This window comes from Oncorhynchus gorbuscha, linkage group LG10 (assembly GCF_021184085.1).
Source record: "Oncorhynchus gorbuscha isolate QuinsamMale2020 ecotype Even-year linkage group LG10, OgorEven_v1.0, whole genome shotgun sequence".
In the NCBI taxonomy this organism is placed as follows: Eukaryota; Metazoa; Chordata; class Actinopteri; order Salmoniformes; family Salmonidae; genus Oncorhynchus; species Oncorhynchus gorbuscha.
The window spans coordinates 14,901,254-14,919,325 of record NC_060182.1 but is presented as its reverse complement, the minus strand read 5'-3'; the positions used below and the strand labels follow the sequence as shown (position 1 = coordinate 14,919,325).

General features: G+C 43.8%; 2 protein-coding genes across 2 annotated transcripts; one reads left to right on the top strand and one right to left on the bottom strand.

Moving 5' to 3' along the window:
• The first annotated feature begins 1,239 nt into the window (after window positions 1-1,239).
• Window positions 1,240-8,567, top strand: LOC124045582 (complement C1q tumor necrosis factor-related protein 3-like). The gene is made up of 3 exons (XM_046364967.1): window positions 1,240-1,479; window positions 7,697-7,843; window positions 8,146-8,567. The coding sequence occupies exons 1-3, from the start codon at window positions 1,266-1,268 to the stop codon at window positions 8,448-8,450; spliced, it is 666 nt and encodes a 221-aa protein (XP_046220923.1). The 5' UTR covers window positions 1,240-1,265; the 3' UTR covers window positions 8,451-8,567.
• Window positions 8,402-17,899, bottom strand: parapinopsina (parapinopsin a). The gene is made up of 5 exons (XM_046364968.1): window positions 16,814-17,899; window positions 14,365-14,455; window positions 14,007-14,244; window positions 13,556-13,798; window positions 8,402-9,040 (listed from the first exon to the last, which is right to left on the bottom strand). The coding sequence occupies exons 1-5, from the start codon at window positions 17,154-17,156 to the stop codon at window positions 8,915-8,917; spliced, it is 1,041 nt and encodes a 346-aa protein (XP_046220924.1). The 5' UTR covers window positions 17,157-17,899; the 3' UTR covers window positions 8,402-8,914.
• Window positions 17,900-18,072: the final 173 nt, after the last annotated feature.

Genomic DNA, 18,072 nt, shown 5'->3' with positions numbered 1-18,072 from the left:
AAAGATAAGATGTAGCTTCAGGATGCTCTAGACATACGGTATATTGTAAGCTGGGTGGTACCAGCCCTGAATGCTGATTGGCTGACCGACGTGGTATATCAGACCTTATACCATGAGTATGGCAAACATTTATGTTTACTGCTCAAATTACTTTGGTAATCAGTTTATAATAGCAATAAGGCCCGAGGGGGTGTGGTATCTGGCCAATATAAGGGCAGTTGTCTGGTACTCCGTATTGCATTATGCTAAGAACAGCACTTAGATGTGGTATATTGGCCATATACCACACCCCCTCTTGCCTTACTTATTAATTATACCCTGTAGTTCTCAGTATCAACTCTCTAATGCCTGACATACTGAGACGTGGTGAGACAAGAAGTAGCATGCATAGTCACAGGGTGTGTCCCAATAATATCTTCTTCCTCCTGAAATGTCCACTCGTTCACTTACTTTGGCCTTTGTATTCTTTGAGGTAAACAGGCCATCGATGAATCGCCTCCATCCCTTTTGGTCTTGTGCTTTCTGCTCCAGGCGTTGCCATGTCAGACCCTTTGCCTTCATCTCCTGCCCTGTGCTGTCTCCAGGTGGGTCTTCCTCTTTTGTGTTTGCCATGTGGGTTCCATGTTAGGGCTTTGTGACTGATGTATTGTTTGTTCTGAGTGTGTGATCTGTATGTCCACTACTTCCAACAAAATGTAAACGCTGTGGATTGGTATAGGTACGGGATAGAGTTGTGTTTCCATGTTTCTTATTACAGTCATTTTCTGTTAAGTCGGTGAAGGGAAGTGAACTAGTGCACACTTTGGGAGGAAGGAGAGATAATTGGGATGTGGCCACGGTTATGATACCTGAGAACTAGAGGCAGTTGTGTCACCTTCAGACTTGTATTTAGATTCTCAGTCCAATGCGATGTGGTGGACTGACGAAAAGACTGAATATCATTGACTGCATGATACTATATTTACAAATCAATAGAAGATAAAAATGAAGCAATAATTGACAGAAGTTTTCCTGTAATTGAACAGTTGAAAAGATTTTCGGGAAATGAGGTTGAAGTTTGCTCTTGCAGATACTTATGTGTTATTTGGCCCAGGCCCAACAAATGTGTTTGTACAGAGGGCAGGAATAGTCCCAGTTAAAATGTATGTGTTCTAATTTCCACACTCAACATGTAATTCCTAAGTCCTTTACTTTGGTCACATGACCTCACCCTTTATAAACAAGTCCATGGAACTACCCAACTCCACAGACTCTTGCAGGTCCAGATGAAGACAATGATGAAGAAGACGAAGAAGATGATGCTTCCTCTCCAGCTGATTGTGATTGTTTGCCTGTCTTATGGACAGGCAGAAGATTCCACCAACAAGCAACCCATCTCTGATGACACCCGTGACCCTTTCATTACCCTTTTCTCTGGCCTGTCTGCCGAGGTGGGGAACCTGAGGAGGGAGGTTGAGGACTTGAAAAAGTCACGCAACTGTAAGTCTCTTTGGATTTTTATATATATTTTTCTTAATATAATAGTAACTAGGTGCACCATATATAAATTATATACATGCACAGAAAATGAACAATGACAAAACAATGGCCAATAATTAATTATCTGATATGACTAAAATAAGTTTATTTGAATTTAAAGGGGAAGTTAAGTATTTTAAAAATGAATGTTAACATTTTTATGGCTGCAGGGGCAGAATTGAGTAGCTTGGATGAAAAGGTGCCCATTGTAAATGGCCAGCTGCTCAGTCTCAGTTGCTAATATATGCATATTATTATTAGTATTGGATAGAAAAGACTCTGAAGTTTCTAAAACTGTTTGAATTATGTCTGTGAGTATAAGGGAACTCATATTGCAGGCAAAAACCTGAGAAATTCCACTTCCTGTTTGGATTTTTTCTGGGGGTGGCAGATTTTCAACCAAGCTCTCATTGAAATTACAGCGAGATATGGATGAGTTTGTCTGATAACTCTAATGTGAAGGGGGGTCGAATGAGACAGGAAATAGTCACCACTGTCACGAGTTGACCATGCTTTCACTATGCATGTTCACATGGGAAGGACCTGCGTTCCACCGGTCATCTGAAGTCATTCTAATTCTCCGGTTGGAATGTTATTCAAGATATATGTAAACAACATTCCAAAGATTGATTCAGTACATTGTTTGACATGTTTCTACTGACTGTTACTGACCTTAGTTCCTTTGTTTTGTCTTTTGTTTTAGTATGGTCAGGGTGTGAGTTGGGTGGGTTGTCTATGTTAGTTTGTCTATTATTTTCTATTTCTGTGTTTGGCCTGGTATGGTTCTCAATCAGAGGCAGCTGTCAATCGTTGTCCCTGATTGAGAACCATATTTAGGTAGCCTGTTTTCCATTGTGTTTTGTGGGTGGTTATTTTCTGTTTAGTGTTGTGTTGCACCTTACAGGACTGTTCGTTGGTTGTTTATTGTTTTGTTTTCAGTGTTTATTAAAATATGAACACTTACCTCGCTCCACCTTGGTCCTCCTCTCATTCCCCAGACGACAAGCGTTACAGTTACGGAACTTTTGGACATTTCATCACGTTATAGTGGACGCGTTTTGTGACTTTGTGACTAACCAAAGTAGCTAATTGAACATAAATAACGGACATTTTCGATCAAATCAAACATTTATTGTGGACCTGGGATTCCTAGGACTAGATTCTGATGAAGTTCATCAAAGGTAAGGAAACATGTATCATGTATTTTCTGGTTTCTGTTGACTCCAACATGGCAGCTAATTTGGCTACAATTCTGAGCTCCGTCTCTGATTATTGCATGGGTTGCTTTTTCCGTAAACGTTTTTAAAAATCTGACACAGCGGTTGCATGAAGGAGAGGTATATCTATAATTCCATGTGTAGAACTTATTATTATCATCAACATTTATGATGAGTATTTCTGTTGAAACGATGTGGCTATGCAAAATCACTTGATGTTTTTGGAAATAGTGAATCTAATACGTCAATCTAAACTCATTTTTTTATATGAATATTAACTTTATCAAACAAAACATGCATGTATTGTGTAACATGAAGTCCTATGAGTGTCATCTGATGAAGATAATTCAAGGTTAGCGATTAATTTTATCTCTATTTCTGCTTTTTGTGAATGCTATATTTCACTGGAAAATGGCTGTGCTTATTGTGGTTTGGTGGAGACCTAACATAATCGTTTGTAGTGCTTTTGCTGAAAAGCATATTTGAAATCAGACACTTTGGTGGGATTAACAACAAGATGACCTTTAAAATGATAAAAAAACACATGTATGTTTTAGGAATTGTAATTATGAGATTTATGTGGTTTGAATTTGGCGCCCTCTACTTTCACTGGCAGTTGTCTTATCGATCCCGTTAGCGGGATTGCAGCCATAACAAGTTAAATGGTTACTCAACTTGAAAGTTGTCTGTCTATGGGCCAAGATAAACCTTAAATACGTAGGTTTGGTTTACGTTTTACCGCCACTAAAAACATCAACTAATTTTAGCCACTCACACTTTATGGCTAATCTGGATGTTTCATCTGTAGATGCTCTACAGATAAGATCACCAAATATGTTGATGAGCAACTGCTTGCTAAGGATAAGGTTAGGTTTAGGTTTAGGTTTAGAATATGGGTAAAGGTTAGGGTTAGGTTTAGAATAAGGGTAAAGTTTAGGGTTAGGTTTAGAATATGGGTAAAGGTTAGGGTTAGTGATAGGTTTAGGTTTAGAATATGGGTAAAGGTTAGGGTTAGGTTTAGAATAAGGGTAAAGGTTAGGGTTAGGTTGTTTCGTGGAGCAAACAAAGAGACACGGAGGAAGGCAGGAGAGAGAAGCTATGAGCAGCAGACCAAGACGTGACTGTGGGCTTTGTTGTAAACAGAATATCATGCGGCAAGACCGACATTTCAAGTCTGTACATGCACTTAAGTCCGGTACTATGGAATGGAGGAATGCTATGCAATTTAGCCGGTTTTCGACTGAGAGACAGCAGCCCGAATCATGGACCCTGTGATTTTGCAGTGTTTTGAAAGTGAGTTGTCCGTGGAGCAGCAGCTGGTGGACGAGGGTGATCAGACGGCAGGTGCGTCGGCGGCGGTGCAGCCAACCAGTCAGGTCGGTAGTGAACTGTGCTCACCGAGGGAGCAAGGCTGCGTCGTGGCGACTTTCACGGAGAGCGAGAGTGATGAAGACGGCGGCGTGCCGTCCAGAATTGAGGTTTGGAGTAATGCAATTTTGACGCAATATGAACACTATATTGTGGGTAGACACCCTTCAGTTAAACGAATTGACAATAGTCGCACCAGTATATCCCGAGTACGGGAATTCCTCCGCATTATGTCGGAGGGCAAGGCCGATGAAGGACTGTGTCTTCTGGATAACTACAGACGTGTGTCTGAGTGGTATGGTCAATGTGACGACCGTGGTTTGGCACCATCCACGTTAAAAATGTACCGAGCCGATGTTCGAGGTTTCCTGAATTATCTTATTCAGTTCCTGCCAAATGGTATAAGGTCATTGGAATTCGAAAGATGTTACTCTGCTTGGCGAAGATGGACAGGGACTCGCGGCAGAGCCAGGCAACACATAGGGCAAAATTCCGCCAACGCTGCAGGGACGAGGTGCTCAGCGCTGCGGAGTTAAAACGCTTTGTTGAGCTAAGCAATCAAGCCATTCCTTGAGTTCTCAGTAGGCTGGAGGTCCGTGCCACGTGTTCTGACAGGCGTAGGTTTGCAGCTCTCATGTCCAGCCGGTTGGCCATATTTAATGGCACTCGACGATCCCCAGTCACCATGTTTAGTGACAGTGATTTCACTGAAGTAACCTCGGAAGGTGGGGGTTATCAGATGTGCGTAGCGAGCCACAAAACAAACTATAGCTTCAGGGAGTGCAGAATTGTTCTATGTCAGGAGGAATACACTTGGCTTAAACGATTCCATCAAATCAGGCCTCATCTGAGTGGAATGACCTCAGACACAGAACTCTTCTTTTTCACATCCTGCGGTCAACCGTACGATAATCTGTGTGAGTATGTGGGGCAAATCTTTGCAGAGTTTGGCATTGGAAGTAAAGTGACCTTCGGTACAATTCGACGCAGTGTTGCCACATTGAACTTTAACCAAGGCTCGGTTACAGACCGGGGAACTGTTGCTGACCATATGTGTCACTCTCTGGAAATGCAGGCACGGCAATACCGGTACCACAATTTTCCCAAAAATGCCAGCCAGGCCCGGACACTGTTTGAGGGACAAATCAATCCATGATTAACTGATTAAATAAAGCATATTTGTTTGAAATTCACCCTTGTATTTGTGTCATTATACATTAAAATTATTAAAAATGTGTTTTATTTTGGGTTACCAGGTGCCTATTTTCAATCACCAGTTGCACATGAAACAGTGTTATTTTTGAAAAGTTTGGACTTAGTAAATTTTCACAACTATTTTAGAATCCTCCATAGTTGTGAAAATTTACGAAGTCCAAACTTTTCAAAAATAACACTATGTTTCATGTGCACCTGGTGATTGAAAATAGGCACCCCGAACCCCAAAATTCCAGGTAAATTTATTTAGGACCGTATTTTTATTTTTGGGTTAGGGGTGCCTATTTTCAATCACCAGTTGCACGGATGTATATCACAATCTGCATCCATCAGAATATTTTAAACCGTCCATAAAGCACTCAGGACGGCCCCCCATGGATATAGGGCCGTAGTAGGGTGCTCACATAGTGGGCATGAATATCTGGAACACCGGTAAGTGCATTTAGAACCGTAATAATATTTTTGGGTTACCAGGTGCCTATTTTCAATCACCAGGTGCACGGCTGTGAAAAGTGTACTCTGTCATTTTTTCGACCAAGTTCTGTCATTTTCAAAAAAGGATTAAAAATACTTCCGAAGGGCTAGAGGTCCCAAATTTCGTCTCATACCCTCTCTCGTGATGGGCAACAATTACAGCATGTGAAAAACATTTAGCATCCACAGGCACCTATGTGCCCTGTAACATGCACTTTTTCCCAAAACTTAAAACACAATTTCCTATTAAAAAGTTTTATACAAAAACGGTTTTAATTCAATGGAAATGCTTGTCTATATGTGCCCTTTCGTGCAAAAATCCCCCCATCCAGATTGTTGGTGTACTTTTTGATTTATTCACGTTTTGGCTGAATTTGACCCCCAATGGTGGGATGCACAGAAGCCCTGGGAGGTTCTGGGCTTATGTCGATAATTTGGCCTGTTTGTTGATGACACACTCAGTGGCGGGTCGACCAGACAGGTACCGGCACGAAATCATAAACCTGGTTTTTGACAACAAGACTTCCATGTCCAAGAGAGACAGGGGAGGTGCCAAACTGCTCAGCCCGAATAGAAAATGAGTAATGGACACTTTTGAGGGATGTGAGCCCCTCGCAACCATGATACTTTTGACATTTTCTGCCGCCGACAGATTTAGTGGTTTGACCAGCCCTTTCGGCGCCCGATTTGTCCTAACTTTTGATCCATGTTTCCCAGCTTGGTGGTGTGAGGATATTGAGCCTTGTCCTGGGCAGGTGCTCTATCCCAGCTATTACCTTGTGGGTAAGTCCAGAGTCCATAGGCCCAGAGCGAGAGTGGCCAAGCTGTGTGTGTCCTCTCATACCCATATGAAGGCATGTAACCCGAGTAGGACTATAAGGCCTTTAGGCCTGTCTGTCCCTTCATCCCATGAGAGAGAGGCCTGACCGTTAGACCTGTTTGTGTCCTCTGATGCCCAGATAGAGGCATGTAACCCGGGTAGGGATGTAAGGCCTTTAGGCCTGTCTGTCCCTTCATCCCATGAGAGAGAGTCCTGACCTTGAGGCCTGTTTGTGTCCTCTCATGCCCAGAAAAAGGCATGTAACCCGGTTAGGTCATATAAGGCCTTGAGGCCTGTTTGTGTCCTCTGATGCCCAGATAGAGGCATGTAACCCGGGTAGGGATGTAAGGCCTTTAGGCCTGTCTGTGCCCTCTCATACCCAGATAAAGGCATGTAACCCTGCTAGGTCATATAAGGCCTTGAGGCCTGTTTGTGTCCTCTGATGCCCAGATAAAGACATGTAACCCAGCTAGGGATATGTAGGTACCAGGCCAGGGCAGTGGCTTTTGTCCCAGGCCAGGCCAGTGGCTTTCTGGCCTATGGGCCTATGGGCCTTTTTTGGGTTACCAGGCCCCTGTGGAAACAAAAATGGATTACCCAGGTGGGTCTCAAACACTGACAGTCTGATTGTGAGTCAAGTGTGCTACCCATTAAGCCACACAACCTTTCACAAGTGAAGAGACAACGAGGTGAGCTTTATGGTCAAATTCTCCTTCCCCGTCCAATTAGTCCCATATTGGCCCACAGCTGGGGCTCATTGAGCCCTTGTTTTTAGAATAAGGGTAAAGGTTAGGGTTTGGGTTAGGTTTAGAATTAGGGTAAAGGTTAGGGTTAGGGTTAGGTTTAGAATAAGGGTAAAGGTTAGGGTTAGGGTAGGGGTTAAGCTTAGAGCTAGGGTTAGGGTTAGGGTTAGCAGATAGTTTGTTGAAATGCTACTGATAGTTCTGTAAAGCATGGACTATCCAAATAAAGTGTTACTCTTTAGCCACTGCTCGTTAAACATGTCTGTGGGGTGATGGGCGCAAAAACATGTAAATGTCAAATCTACTGAAATCAACTAATTTATTTGTTTTGTTATACTCAGCTGTAGGTGTGGCCTTCTCAGCTGCCCTGAGACCTCCTATCCAGGACAATGAGGGCTACGGCAACACCGGGCCCTACCAGGGAGACATCAAACTGGTCCACAGTCACATCATCACCAACGTTGGCAACGCGTTCAGCCCCCAGACAGGTCAGCCATTGAAATATTATTACGATTTACATAGACAACTCCCACTGCATCCACATTTTCCCATATAATTCTTGCTTTGTCTGGCTGAAACATTCCCAGATAACATATTGGCTTTATAAGAACTACATATCAATGGGTAACAAATCATGTATAACTGTATTTCATGCTCTATAAGGATTCATAAAGATACACTACTAATAAAGCGGGACCTTTAGAGTAGGATAACTTGCCGTTATAAATAGTTTAATAATGCTTTATAAATCAGAAATTCTCATGAATTTTTTCCTTGTCGACACATACAGGAGCATTCACAGCACCAGTACATGGAGTCTACTACTTCACTTTCACCTCCTATGCCTGGAAAAAGGAGGCCAACATCGGTGTGGCCCTTTACAAGAACCAAGAGCAGGTAGCTCTGGTCTATGAGTATCAGGACAAGGGGGACAATGAAGACTTTGCATCCAACGGGGCCACCCTGCAGCTGGCCAAAGGAGACATCGTTTACCTGGTCCTACCGTCTGGTTTCCAGGTGACCAGTAATGCTTTCAAAAACGTCAGCACCTTCAGTGGCTTCCTTCTCTTCCAGGTTGAAGGAGAAAACGTCTGAGAGACTGAGGGGGTCAGGGTGTAGGTTGGGAGGGTTCTGCACTTAACTTCCACACATTATAATCTCTTTTGCTGTCATTTACATGTGTGTGAGGCAATAAAAGCAATGTTAAAAACAGCAATTGTTTCTTTCGTGAATTCATGGATTGCAGCAATTACTTTTGTATTGCTCCCTTTGATCATGTTATCCATTTAGATGCATTTAATTTAGATTAGATTAAACCGGGATATGGCAGCAGGTGATTTAAATATATTTGTAGTAAATCAGATTAAGATTAGGAACCCGGATCCACCTAAAGCCCTTGTGACACTAATGATCTCCAATACACTTGGAGATGTCTCTGTCCATATATCATGGACTATACTTTTATTAGTATTCTTGAAACAGTTACAACCAAATATTGCACATCAAACTATATTTTATAACAGCAACTTTACATTGTACAAAAAAATAGAAAGTTGCTGTCATTGGGGTGAGACTCGTGGGTTCTTGCTGATGGAGGACAGGGCGGTATCAGCTTCAGAGCCCACTGGTTCTGAGGCCCAGGGGTTCAGACCACACAGCAAGAAAGGAACAGCACAGTCCCGGAACTGGAGAGAGACAGATACACAACACACTCATGGACGCAGTGATGGAAAAAGTACCGTATTGTCATACTTGAGTAAAAGTAAAAAATACCTTAATAGAAAATTACTCAAGTAAAAGTGAAAGTCACCCAGTAAAAAAATATTTGGTTTTGAATATACTTAAGTATCTAAAGTAAAGTATAAATAATTTTAAAATCCTTATATTAAGCAAACCAGGCGCCACTATTTACTTGTTTTTATAATTAGTTTTTTACAAATGGAGCATGTGTGTTTAGTAAATCCACCAGATCAGAGGCAGTAAGGATGACCAGGGATGTTTTCTTAATAAATTCATTAATTGGACCATTTTCCTGTCCTGCTAAGCATTCAAAATGTAACGAGTACTTTTGGGTGTCATGGAAAATGTATGGAGTAAAGAGTACCTTTTGTTCTTCAGGAATGTAGTGAAGTAAAAGTAAAAGTAGTAAAATTATTTTTTACAAATTGTAAAATAAAGCACAAATTGTCACGCCTTGGTCATTGTATTTTGTGTTTTTGTTATATGTTTGGGTAGGCCAGGGTGTGACATGGGTTTATATGTTGTTTTTCGTATTGGGGTTTGTAGTATTTGGGATCGCGGCTAATTAGGGGTGTTGTATAGGCTTGGCTGCCTGAGGCGATTCTCAATCAGTCAGGTGATTCTCGTTGTCTCTGATTGGGAACCGTATTTAGGCAGCCTGAGTTTTGCTTTGTATTTCGTGGGTGATTGTTCCTGTCTTTGTGTAGTTTCACCAGATAGGCTGTAATAGGTTTCACGTTCCGTTTGTTGTTTTTGTATTTAGTTATTTCATGTATCGTTTCATTTTCTTCATTCAAGATCATGAGTAACAAACACGCTGCATTTCGGTCCGACTCTCTTCCTTCAACAGACGAACGCCGTTACACAGATACCCCAATAACCTAATTAAGTAGTACTTTAAAGTATTTTTACTTAAGTACTTTACACCACTGAATGTACTACACTAGCTAGATAATACTCTCAGAAAAAACATTAACAACATGGACTACACCAGCTCGATAACACTCTCAGAAAACACAGTAACAACATGGACTACACTAGCTAGATAACACTCTCAGAAAACACAGTAACACCATGGACTCCACCAGCTAGATAATACTCATTATTAAACAGTACATAACAAAATGCATATTCCATCTTTCAAATTATGATTCTATGATGTATCTCAGATTTTTTATAGAGTACACAATCATACCTATGCTCATGAATATGAAGACCACAGTGTTGTGTGTTTGTATGTACAATTGAAGTCGGAATTTTACATACACCTTAGCCAAATACATTTAAACTCAGTTTTTCAGTTTTGACATTTAATCCTAGTAACAATTCTGTCTTAGGTCAGTTAGTGTTACGCTCGTTGATGGAAGGATCGGACCAAGATGCAGCGTGGTAGGTGTACATTTTAATTTATTAAATGAACACCGAAAAAACAACAAATATGAAACGTAACGTCTATTAGGTCTAAACAGCACAGTACCAAAACAAGATCCCACAAACAACAGGTGGAAAAAGGCTGCCTAAGTATGATCCCCAATCAGAGACAACGATAGATAGCTGCCTCAGATTGGGAACTATACCCGTCCAACAAAGAAATAGAAAACATAGATTTCCCACCCTAGTCATACCCTGACCTAACCAAATAGGTCATTAAAAGGATCTCTAAGGTCAGGGCACCGTCGCTGGAGGATCTGGACTGGGAACCGTCGCTGGAGGATCCGGACTGGGAACCGTCGCTGGAGGATCCGGACTGGGAACCGTCGCTGGAGGCTCTGGACTGCAGACCGTCGCTGGAGGCTCCGGGCCATGGATCATCACAGGAGGCTCGGGCCATGGATCATCACTGGAGGTTCTGGGCCATGGATCATCACAGGAGGCTCTGGGCCATGGATCATCACAGGAGGCTCCGGGCCATGGATCGTCACTGGAGGCTTTGGGCCATGGATCATCACTGGAGGCTTCGTGCGTGGAGCAGGCACAGCACGTACCAGGCTGGAGACATGTATTGGAGGCCGGGTGTATGGAGCTGGCACAAGATATACTGGACTGTGGAGGCGCACTGGAGGTCTGGAGTGTAGAGCTGGCACAACGCATCCTGGACAAAAGACCACCTTCGCACGGCATGTGCGGGAAGCTGGCACAGGACGCACTGGGGTGTGAAGGCGCACCGGATATACAGTGCGTAGAGCCGGCGCAAGATATCCTGGACCAAGGAGGTGCACTGGAGACCAGGCACGCTAAGCCGGCACCACCCGTCCTGGACAGATGCCCACTTTCGCACGGCAAGTGCGGGGAGCTGGCACAGCACGCACCGGGCTGTGAATGCACACTGGAGACACAGTGCGTATCACCGTAAAACATGGTGCCTGCCCGGTCACACGCTCCCCACGGTGAGTACGGGGAGTTGGCTCTGGTTTAAACCCTGGCTCCGCCAACCACCCCGTGTGCTACCCCCCATTTTTTGGGGCAGCCCACAAAACCATACCCGACCAACAAAGAAATAGAAAACATAGATTGCCCACCCGAGTCACACCCTAGCCTAACCAAATAGAGAATTAAAGCGATCTCTAAGGTCATACACCTTAGCCAAATACATTTAAACTCAGTTTTTCACAATCCCTGACATTTAATCGTAGTAAAAATTCCCTGTCTTAGGTCAGTTAGGATCACCACTTTATTTCAAGTATGTGAAATGTCAGAATAATAGTACAGAGAATGATTTATTTCAGCTTTTATTTCTTTCATCGCATTCACAGTGGGTCAGAAGTTTACATACACTCAATTAGTATTTGGTAGCATTGTCTTTGAATTGTTTAACTTGGGTCAAACATTTCAGGTTGCCTTCCACAAGCTTCCCACAATAAGTTGGGTGAATTTTGACCCATTTCTCGTGACGGAGCTGGTGTAACTGAGTCAGGTTTGTAGGCCTCCTCGCTCGCACATGCTTTTTCAGTTCTTTCCACACATGTTCTATGGGATTGAGGTCAGGGCTTTGTGATGGCCACTCAAATACCTTGACTTTGTTGTCCTTAAGCCCTTTTGCCACAACTTTGGAAGAATGCTTGGGGTCATTGTCCATTTGGAAGACCAATTTGCAACCAAGCTTTAACTTCCTGACTGATGTCTTGAGATGTTCAATATATCCACATCACTTTGTGAAGTGCACCAGTCCCTCCTTCAGCAATGCACCCCCGCAACATGATGCTGCCACCCCGGTGTCTCACGGTTGGGATGGTATTCTTCGACTTGCAAGCCTCCCCCTTTTTCCTCCAAACATAACGATGGTAATTGTGGCCAAACAGTTCTATTTTTGTTTAATCAGACCGGAGGACATTTCTCCAAAAAGTACGATCTTTGTCCTCATGTGTAGTTGCAAACCGTAGTCTGGCATTTTTTATGGAGGTTTTGGAGCAGTGGCTTCCTCCTTGCTGAGCGGCCTTTCAGGTTATGTCGATATAGGACTAATTTAAATGTGGATATAGATACTTTTGTACCTGTTTCCTCCAGCATCTTCACAAGATCTTTTGCTGTTGTTCTGGGATTGATCTGCGCTTTTCGCACCAAAGTACGTTCATCTCTAGGAGACAGAACGCATCTCCTTCCTGAGCGGTATGATGGCTGCGTGTGCACATGGTGTTTATACTTACGTACTATTGTTTGTATAGATGAACGTGGTACCTTCAGGCGTTTTGAAATTGCTCCCAAGGATGAACCAGACTTGTGGAGGTCTACAAAAAAAATTCCGGGGTCTTGGCTGATTTATTTAGATTTTCCCATGACGTCAAGCAAAGAGGCACTGAGTTTGAAGGTAGACATTGAAATACATCCACAGATACACCTTCAATTGACTCAGATGATGTCAATTAGCCTATCAGAAGCTTCTAAAGCCATGACATAATTTTCTGGATTTTTCCAAGCATTTTAAAGGCACAGTCAACTTAGTGCATGTAAACTTCTGACCCACTGGAATTGTGATACAGTGAATTATAAGTGAAATAATCTGTCTGTAAACAATTGCTGGATAAATGACTTGTGTCATGCACAAAGTAGATGTCCTAACCGACTTGCTAAAACTATAGTTTGTTAACAAGAAATTTGTGGAGTGGTTGAAAAACGAGTTTTAATGACTCCAACCTAAGTGTATGCAAACTTCCGACTTCAAATGGATGTGTGTCTGTGCTTGTTATACACAACTCTCAGCCTAGCGGTTACTAGTGTTGGGCCTGTAACCAAGAGGTTGCTGGTTCAAATCCCAGAGCCGGTAAGGTGGGCAACATTATTTTTTGCCCTTGAACAAGCCAATGAAACAACAACGGCTCTCTGGGCTCTGACATGTATCTCCATAGGCAGCCTCCCTGATTCAGAGGGGTTAAATACGAAAGACACTTTTCGGTTGAATCCATTCAGTTGTGCAACTGACTAGGTCTCCTCTTTCCTTGTGTACTGTATGTGTTGGCCCTCACCTGTCTGTTCATGAACACGTATATGATGGGGTTGTAGACAGTGCTGCTCTTGGCCAGGTACATGGGCACCGTGGCAATGAGAGGGTTGATGTGGAGGCTGGGGTCAAGGATCACAGAGAGGGCGAAGGCCGCGTAGGGCAACCAGCTGAGCAGGAAGGCCATCACCATGACTACCACCATACGCACAACCTGTATCTCCACACGGGAGGTGCTGTTGCCCTCCAACACCTTCAGCTTGGACACCTGGGACAAACACACACATGAGTACACACAAACACACACACACACACACACACACACACACACACACACACACACACACACACACACACACACACACACACACACACACACACACACACACACACACACACACACACACACACACACACACACACACACACACACACACACACACACACACACACACACACACACATCCCATGCCCACCTGGTGCAGTGTGAAGAGGATGCGAGCATAGGAGACCATGATGATGGAGAAAGGAATGGCAAAGCAGAGCAGGAAGTAAAGGATGATGTAAGACATGTTTCCTGGTTCCCTGTTGTACCAGTTTGGGGAGCAGGAGGTCCTAACCCCCTCCAGTTCAAAGCTGCCCCAGCCAAACAGAGGCGGGGTGTTCCATAAAAACGACCACACCCAGGACAGGACCACCCCTCCGACTGCATGCCTATGTTACAGTACGAATACATTACAATTAACTTCATCACACATGTATCCTTACTTCTACGCAACTGCTATCTTTCCCTCTGTATATGCACAGTTACCAGAGTTAAATGGAATACTTGACCTGGTCTGGAACATGACCGCCCCCATTGGTCGACACACCACCACATAACGGTCCACAGCTATCACGGCCACTGAACACAGACCTGCAATACCTGGGAAGGACAACATCAAACATGTACACTACATGTCAAATCAAATCAAATCAAATTTTATTTGTCACATACACATGGTTAGCAGATGTTAATGCGAGCGTAGCGAAATGCTTGTGCTTCTAGTTCCGACAATGCAGTAATAACCAACAAGTAATCTAGCTAACAATTCCAAAACTACTACCTTATAGACACAAGTGTAAGGGGATAAAGAATATGTACATAAAGATATATGAATGAGTGATGGTACAGAGCGGCATAGGCAAGATACAGTAGATGTTATTGAGTACAGTATATACGTATGAGATGAGTATGTAAACAAAGTGGCATAGTTAAAGTGGCTAGTGATACATGTATTACATAAAGATGCAGTAGATGATATAGAGTACAGTATATACATATACATATGAGATAAATAATGTAGGGTATGTAAACATTATATTAGGTAGCATTGTTTAAAGTGGCTAGTGATATATTTTACATCATTTCCCATCAATTCCCATTATTAAAGTGGCTGGAGTTGAGTCAGTGTGTTGGCAGCAGCCACTCAATGTTAGTGGTGGCTGTTTAACAGTCTGATGGCCTTGAGATAGAAGCTGTTTTTCAGTCTCTCGGTCCCAGCTTTGATGCACCTGTACTGACCTCACCTTCTGGATGATAGCGGGGTGAACAGGCAGTGGCTCAGGTGGTTGTTGTCCTTGATGATCTTTATGGCCTTCCTGTGACATTGGGTGGTGTAGGTGTCCTGGAGGGCAGGTAGTTTGCCCCCGGTGATGCGTTGTGCAGACCTCACTACCCTCTGGAGAGCCTTACGGTTGTGGGCGGAGCAGTTGCCGTACCAGGCAACTGCTGCGCCTTCTTCACGATGCTGTCTGTGTGGGTGGACCAATTCAGTTTGTCTGTGATGTGTACGCCAAGGAACTTAAAACTTACTACACTCTCCACTACTGTTCCATCGATGTGGATAGGGGGGTGTTCAATCATCTCCTTAGTTTTGTTGACGTTGAGTGTGAGGTTATTTTCCTGACACCACACTCCGAGGGCCCTCACCTCCTCCCTGTAGGACGTCTCGTCGTTGTTGGTAATCAAGCCTACCACTGTTGTGTCGTCCGCAAACTTGGTGATTGAGTTGGAGGCGTGCTTGGCCAACCAGTCGTGGGTGAACAGGGAGTACAAGGGAGGGCTCAGAACGCACCCTTGTGGGGCCCCAGTGTTGAGGATCAGCGGGGTGGAGATGTTGCCTACCCTCACCACCTGGGGGCAGCCCGTCAGGAAGTCCAGTACCCAGTTGCACAGGGCGGGGTCGAGACCCAGGGTCTCGAGCTTGATGACGAGCTTGGAGGGCACTATGGTGTTAAATGCCGAGCTGTAGTCGATGAACAGCATTCTCACATAGGTATTCCTCTTGTCCAGATGGGTTAGGGCAGTGTGCAGTGTCGTTGAGATTGCATCGTCTGTGGACCTATTTGGGCGGTAAGCAAATTGGAGTGGGTCTAGGGTGTCAGGTAGGGCGGAGGTGATATGGTCCTTGACTAGTCTCTCAAAGCACTTCATGATGACGGAAGTGAGTGCTACAGGGCGGTAGTCATGTAGCTCAGTTACCTTAGCTTTCTTGGGAACAGGAACAATGGTGGCCCTCTTGAAGCATGTGGGAACAACGGACTGGGATAGGGATTGATTGAATATGTCCGTAAACACACCAGCCAGCTGGTCTGCGCATGCTCTGAGGGCGCGGCTGGGTATGCCGTCTGGGCCTGCAGCCTTGCGAGGGTTAACACGTTTAAATGCTTTCCTCATGTCGGCTGCAGTGAAGGAGAGTCCGCATGTTTTGGTTGCGGGCTGTGTCAGTGGCACTGTATTGTCCTCAAAGCGGGCAAATAAGTTATTTAATCTGCCTGGGAGCAAGACATCCTGGTCCGCGACGGGGCTGGTTTTCTTTTTGTATTCCGTGATTGACTGTAGACCCTGCCACATACCTCTTGTGTCTGAGCCGTTGAATTGAGATTCTACTTTGTCTCTATACTGAAGCTTAGCTTGTTTGATTGCCTTGCGGAGGGAATAGCTACACTGTTTGTATTCGGTCATGTTTCCGGTCACCTTGCCCTGATTAAAAGCATGCAATAACCCAGCAAACACATCCATTCAACTGACATCAATAGGCCTTGTAGATTTGACAAATCTAACTCTCTCTGCATAGTCAGACACATCCATTTACTACCCCTAAACTGTTGTATTGAATTTAATTGAATTTAATTGGGTGAAAACATATACAACTAGATGCACAATGTATTCTCAGAGGATAGGATTTAAAAGTATTTAGTAAAACACTTGTTTCCAAAGTGGTCCTCGATGGTAACTCACCAAAGAAAGCCACAGCGAAACCCTCCAGCACGCAGCCTAGCCGCCCCATGCTGAAGTAGCCCATAGCGTTGGTGACCATAGTGGGCAGTCCCCCGAACAGAGCACAGCCCAGGTCAGCCACTGCCAGGTTGACTAGGGCGTAGTTCAGAGGCTGGAACAACTTCCGGTGTCTCATCGTCACCACGATGACCAGGACGTTCATACAGACTCCGGACACCGAGAACACACCAACGATCACCGCCAGGATGGTGAAGCCCGTCCTGGAGAGCAGCGCTTCACTGACCGAGCCCGGGGAGGAGGAGATGTTTCCATGGAGATTGGGGAGAAGCTGTCGTTGGTCCATTCTGTTCTTTTTGGGGCAGTGGAGTTGAGTGGTGAGCACTACCCACCTGCACTACCCACCTGCACTACCCACCTGGCCAGACACCTGTGTTATAATATCTAAGAAACACACTGGAAGGGCGTAGAGTCGGCTTTTAGTCCGATGGTATTCCTCATCTATAAAAGCACAAAAGCAGTCCAATAGCAGATCTATAATAGATAAAGCAGTCCAGTATCTGATCTATAATAGATAAAGCAGTCTAGTAGCAGATCTATAATAGATAAAGCAGTCCAATAGCAGATCTATAATAGATAAAGCAGTCCAGTATCTGATCTATAATAGATAAAGCAGTCTAGTAGCAGATCTATAATAGATAAAGCAGTCTAGTAGCAGATCTATAATAGATAAAGCAGTCTAGTAGCAGATCTATAATAGATAAAGCAGTCCAGAATCTGATCTATAATAGATAAAGCAGTCTAGTAGCAGATCTATAATAGATAAAGCAGTCTAGTAGCAGATCTATAATAGATAAAGCAGTGCAGTATCTGATCTATAATAGATAAAGCAGTCCAGAATCTGATCTATAATAGATAAAGCAGTCCAGAATCTGATCTATAATAGATAAAGCAGTCCAATAGCAGATCTATAATAGATAAAGCAGTCCAGTAGCTGATCTATAGTAGATAAAGCAGTCTAGTAGCAGATCAATAATATATCCAGCAGTCTAATCGAGGCCCTATAGCTGTGTAGAGTAGTAGCCTGGTAATGGCTCTACAGATTCAGATACTCAGAATCTGGACCACACTGTCCTTATAAAGCTACTCAGTAGAGAGAGGCTGTAGATTATAAGAGATAATACCAACTAAATCCCTAGATCCGGATTGAGGGGTCAATAATTCAGGGGGGCTCAATTCCTGAGGGATCTCTGATTGCACTT

What these genes read in the sequence shown, in the direction of transcription:
- LOC124045582 (XM_046364967.1), top strand. Translation starts at nt 1,266, where the DNA reads ATGAAGACAATGATGAAGAAGACGAAGAAGATGATGCTTCCTCTCCAG. An exon ending in CTTGAAAAAGTCACGCAACT is followed by an intron (nt 1,480 to 7,696) that starts GTAAGTCTCTTT and finishes TGTTATACTCAG; the next exon opens with CTGTAGGTGTGGCCTTCTCA. An exon ending in CGCGTTCAGCCCCCAGACAG is followed by an intron (nt 7,844 to 8,145) that starts GTCAGCCATTGA and finishes CGACACATACAG; the next exon opens with GAGCATTCACAGCACCAGTA.
- parapinopsina (XM_046364968.1), bottom strand. Translation starts at nt 17,156, where the DNA reads ATGGACCAACGACAGCTTCTCCCCAATCTCCATGGAAACATCTCCTCC. An exon ending in TTTCGCTGTGGCTTTCTTTG is followed by an intron (nt 14,456 to 16,813) that starts GTGAGTTACCAT and finishes TGTCCTTCCCAG; the next exon opens with GTATTGCAGGTCTGTGTTCA. An exon ending in TCCTCTTCACACTGCACCAG is followed by an intron (nt 13,799 to 14,006) that starts GTGGGCATGGGA and finishes TGTTTGTCCCAG; the next exon opens with GTGTCCAAGCTGAAGGTGTT.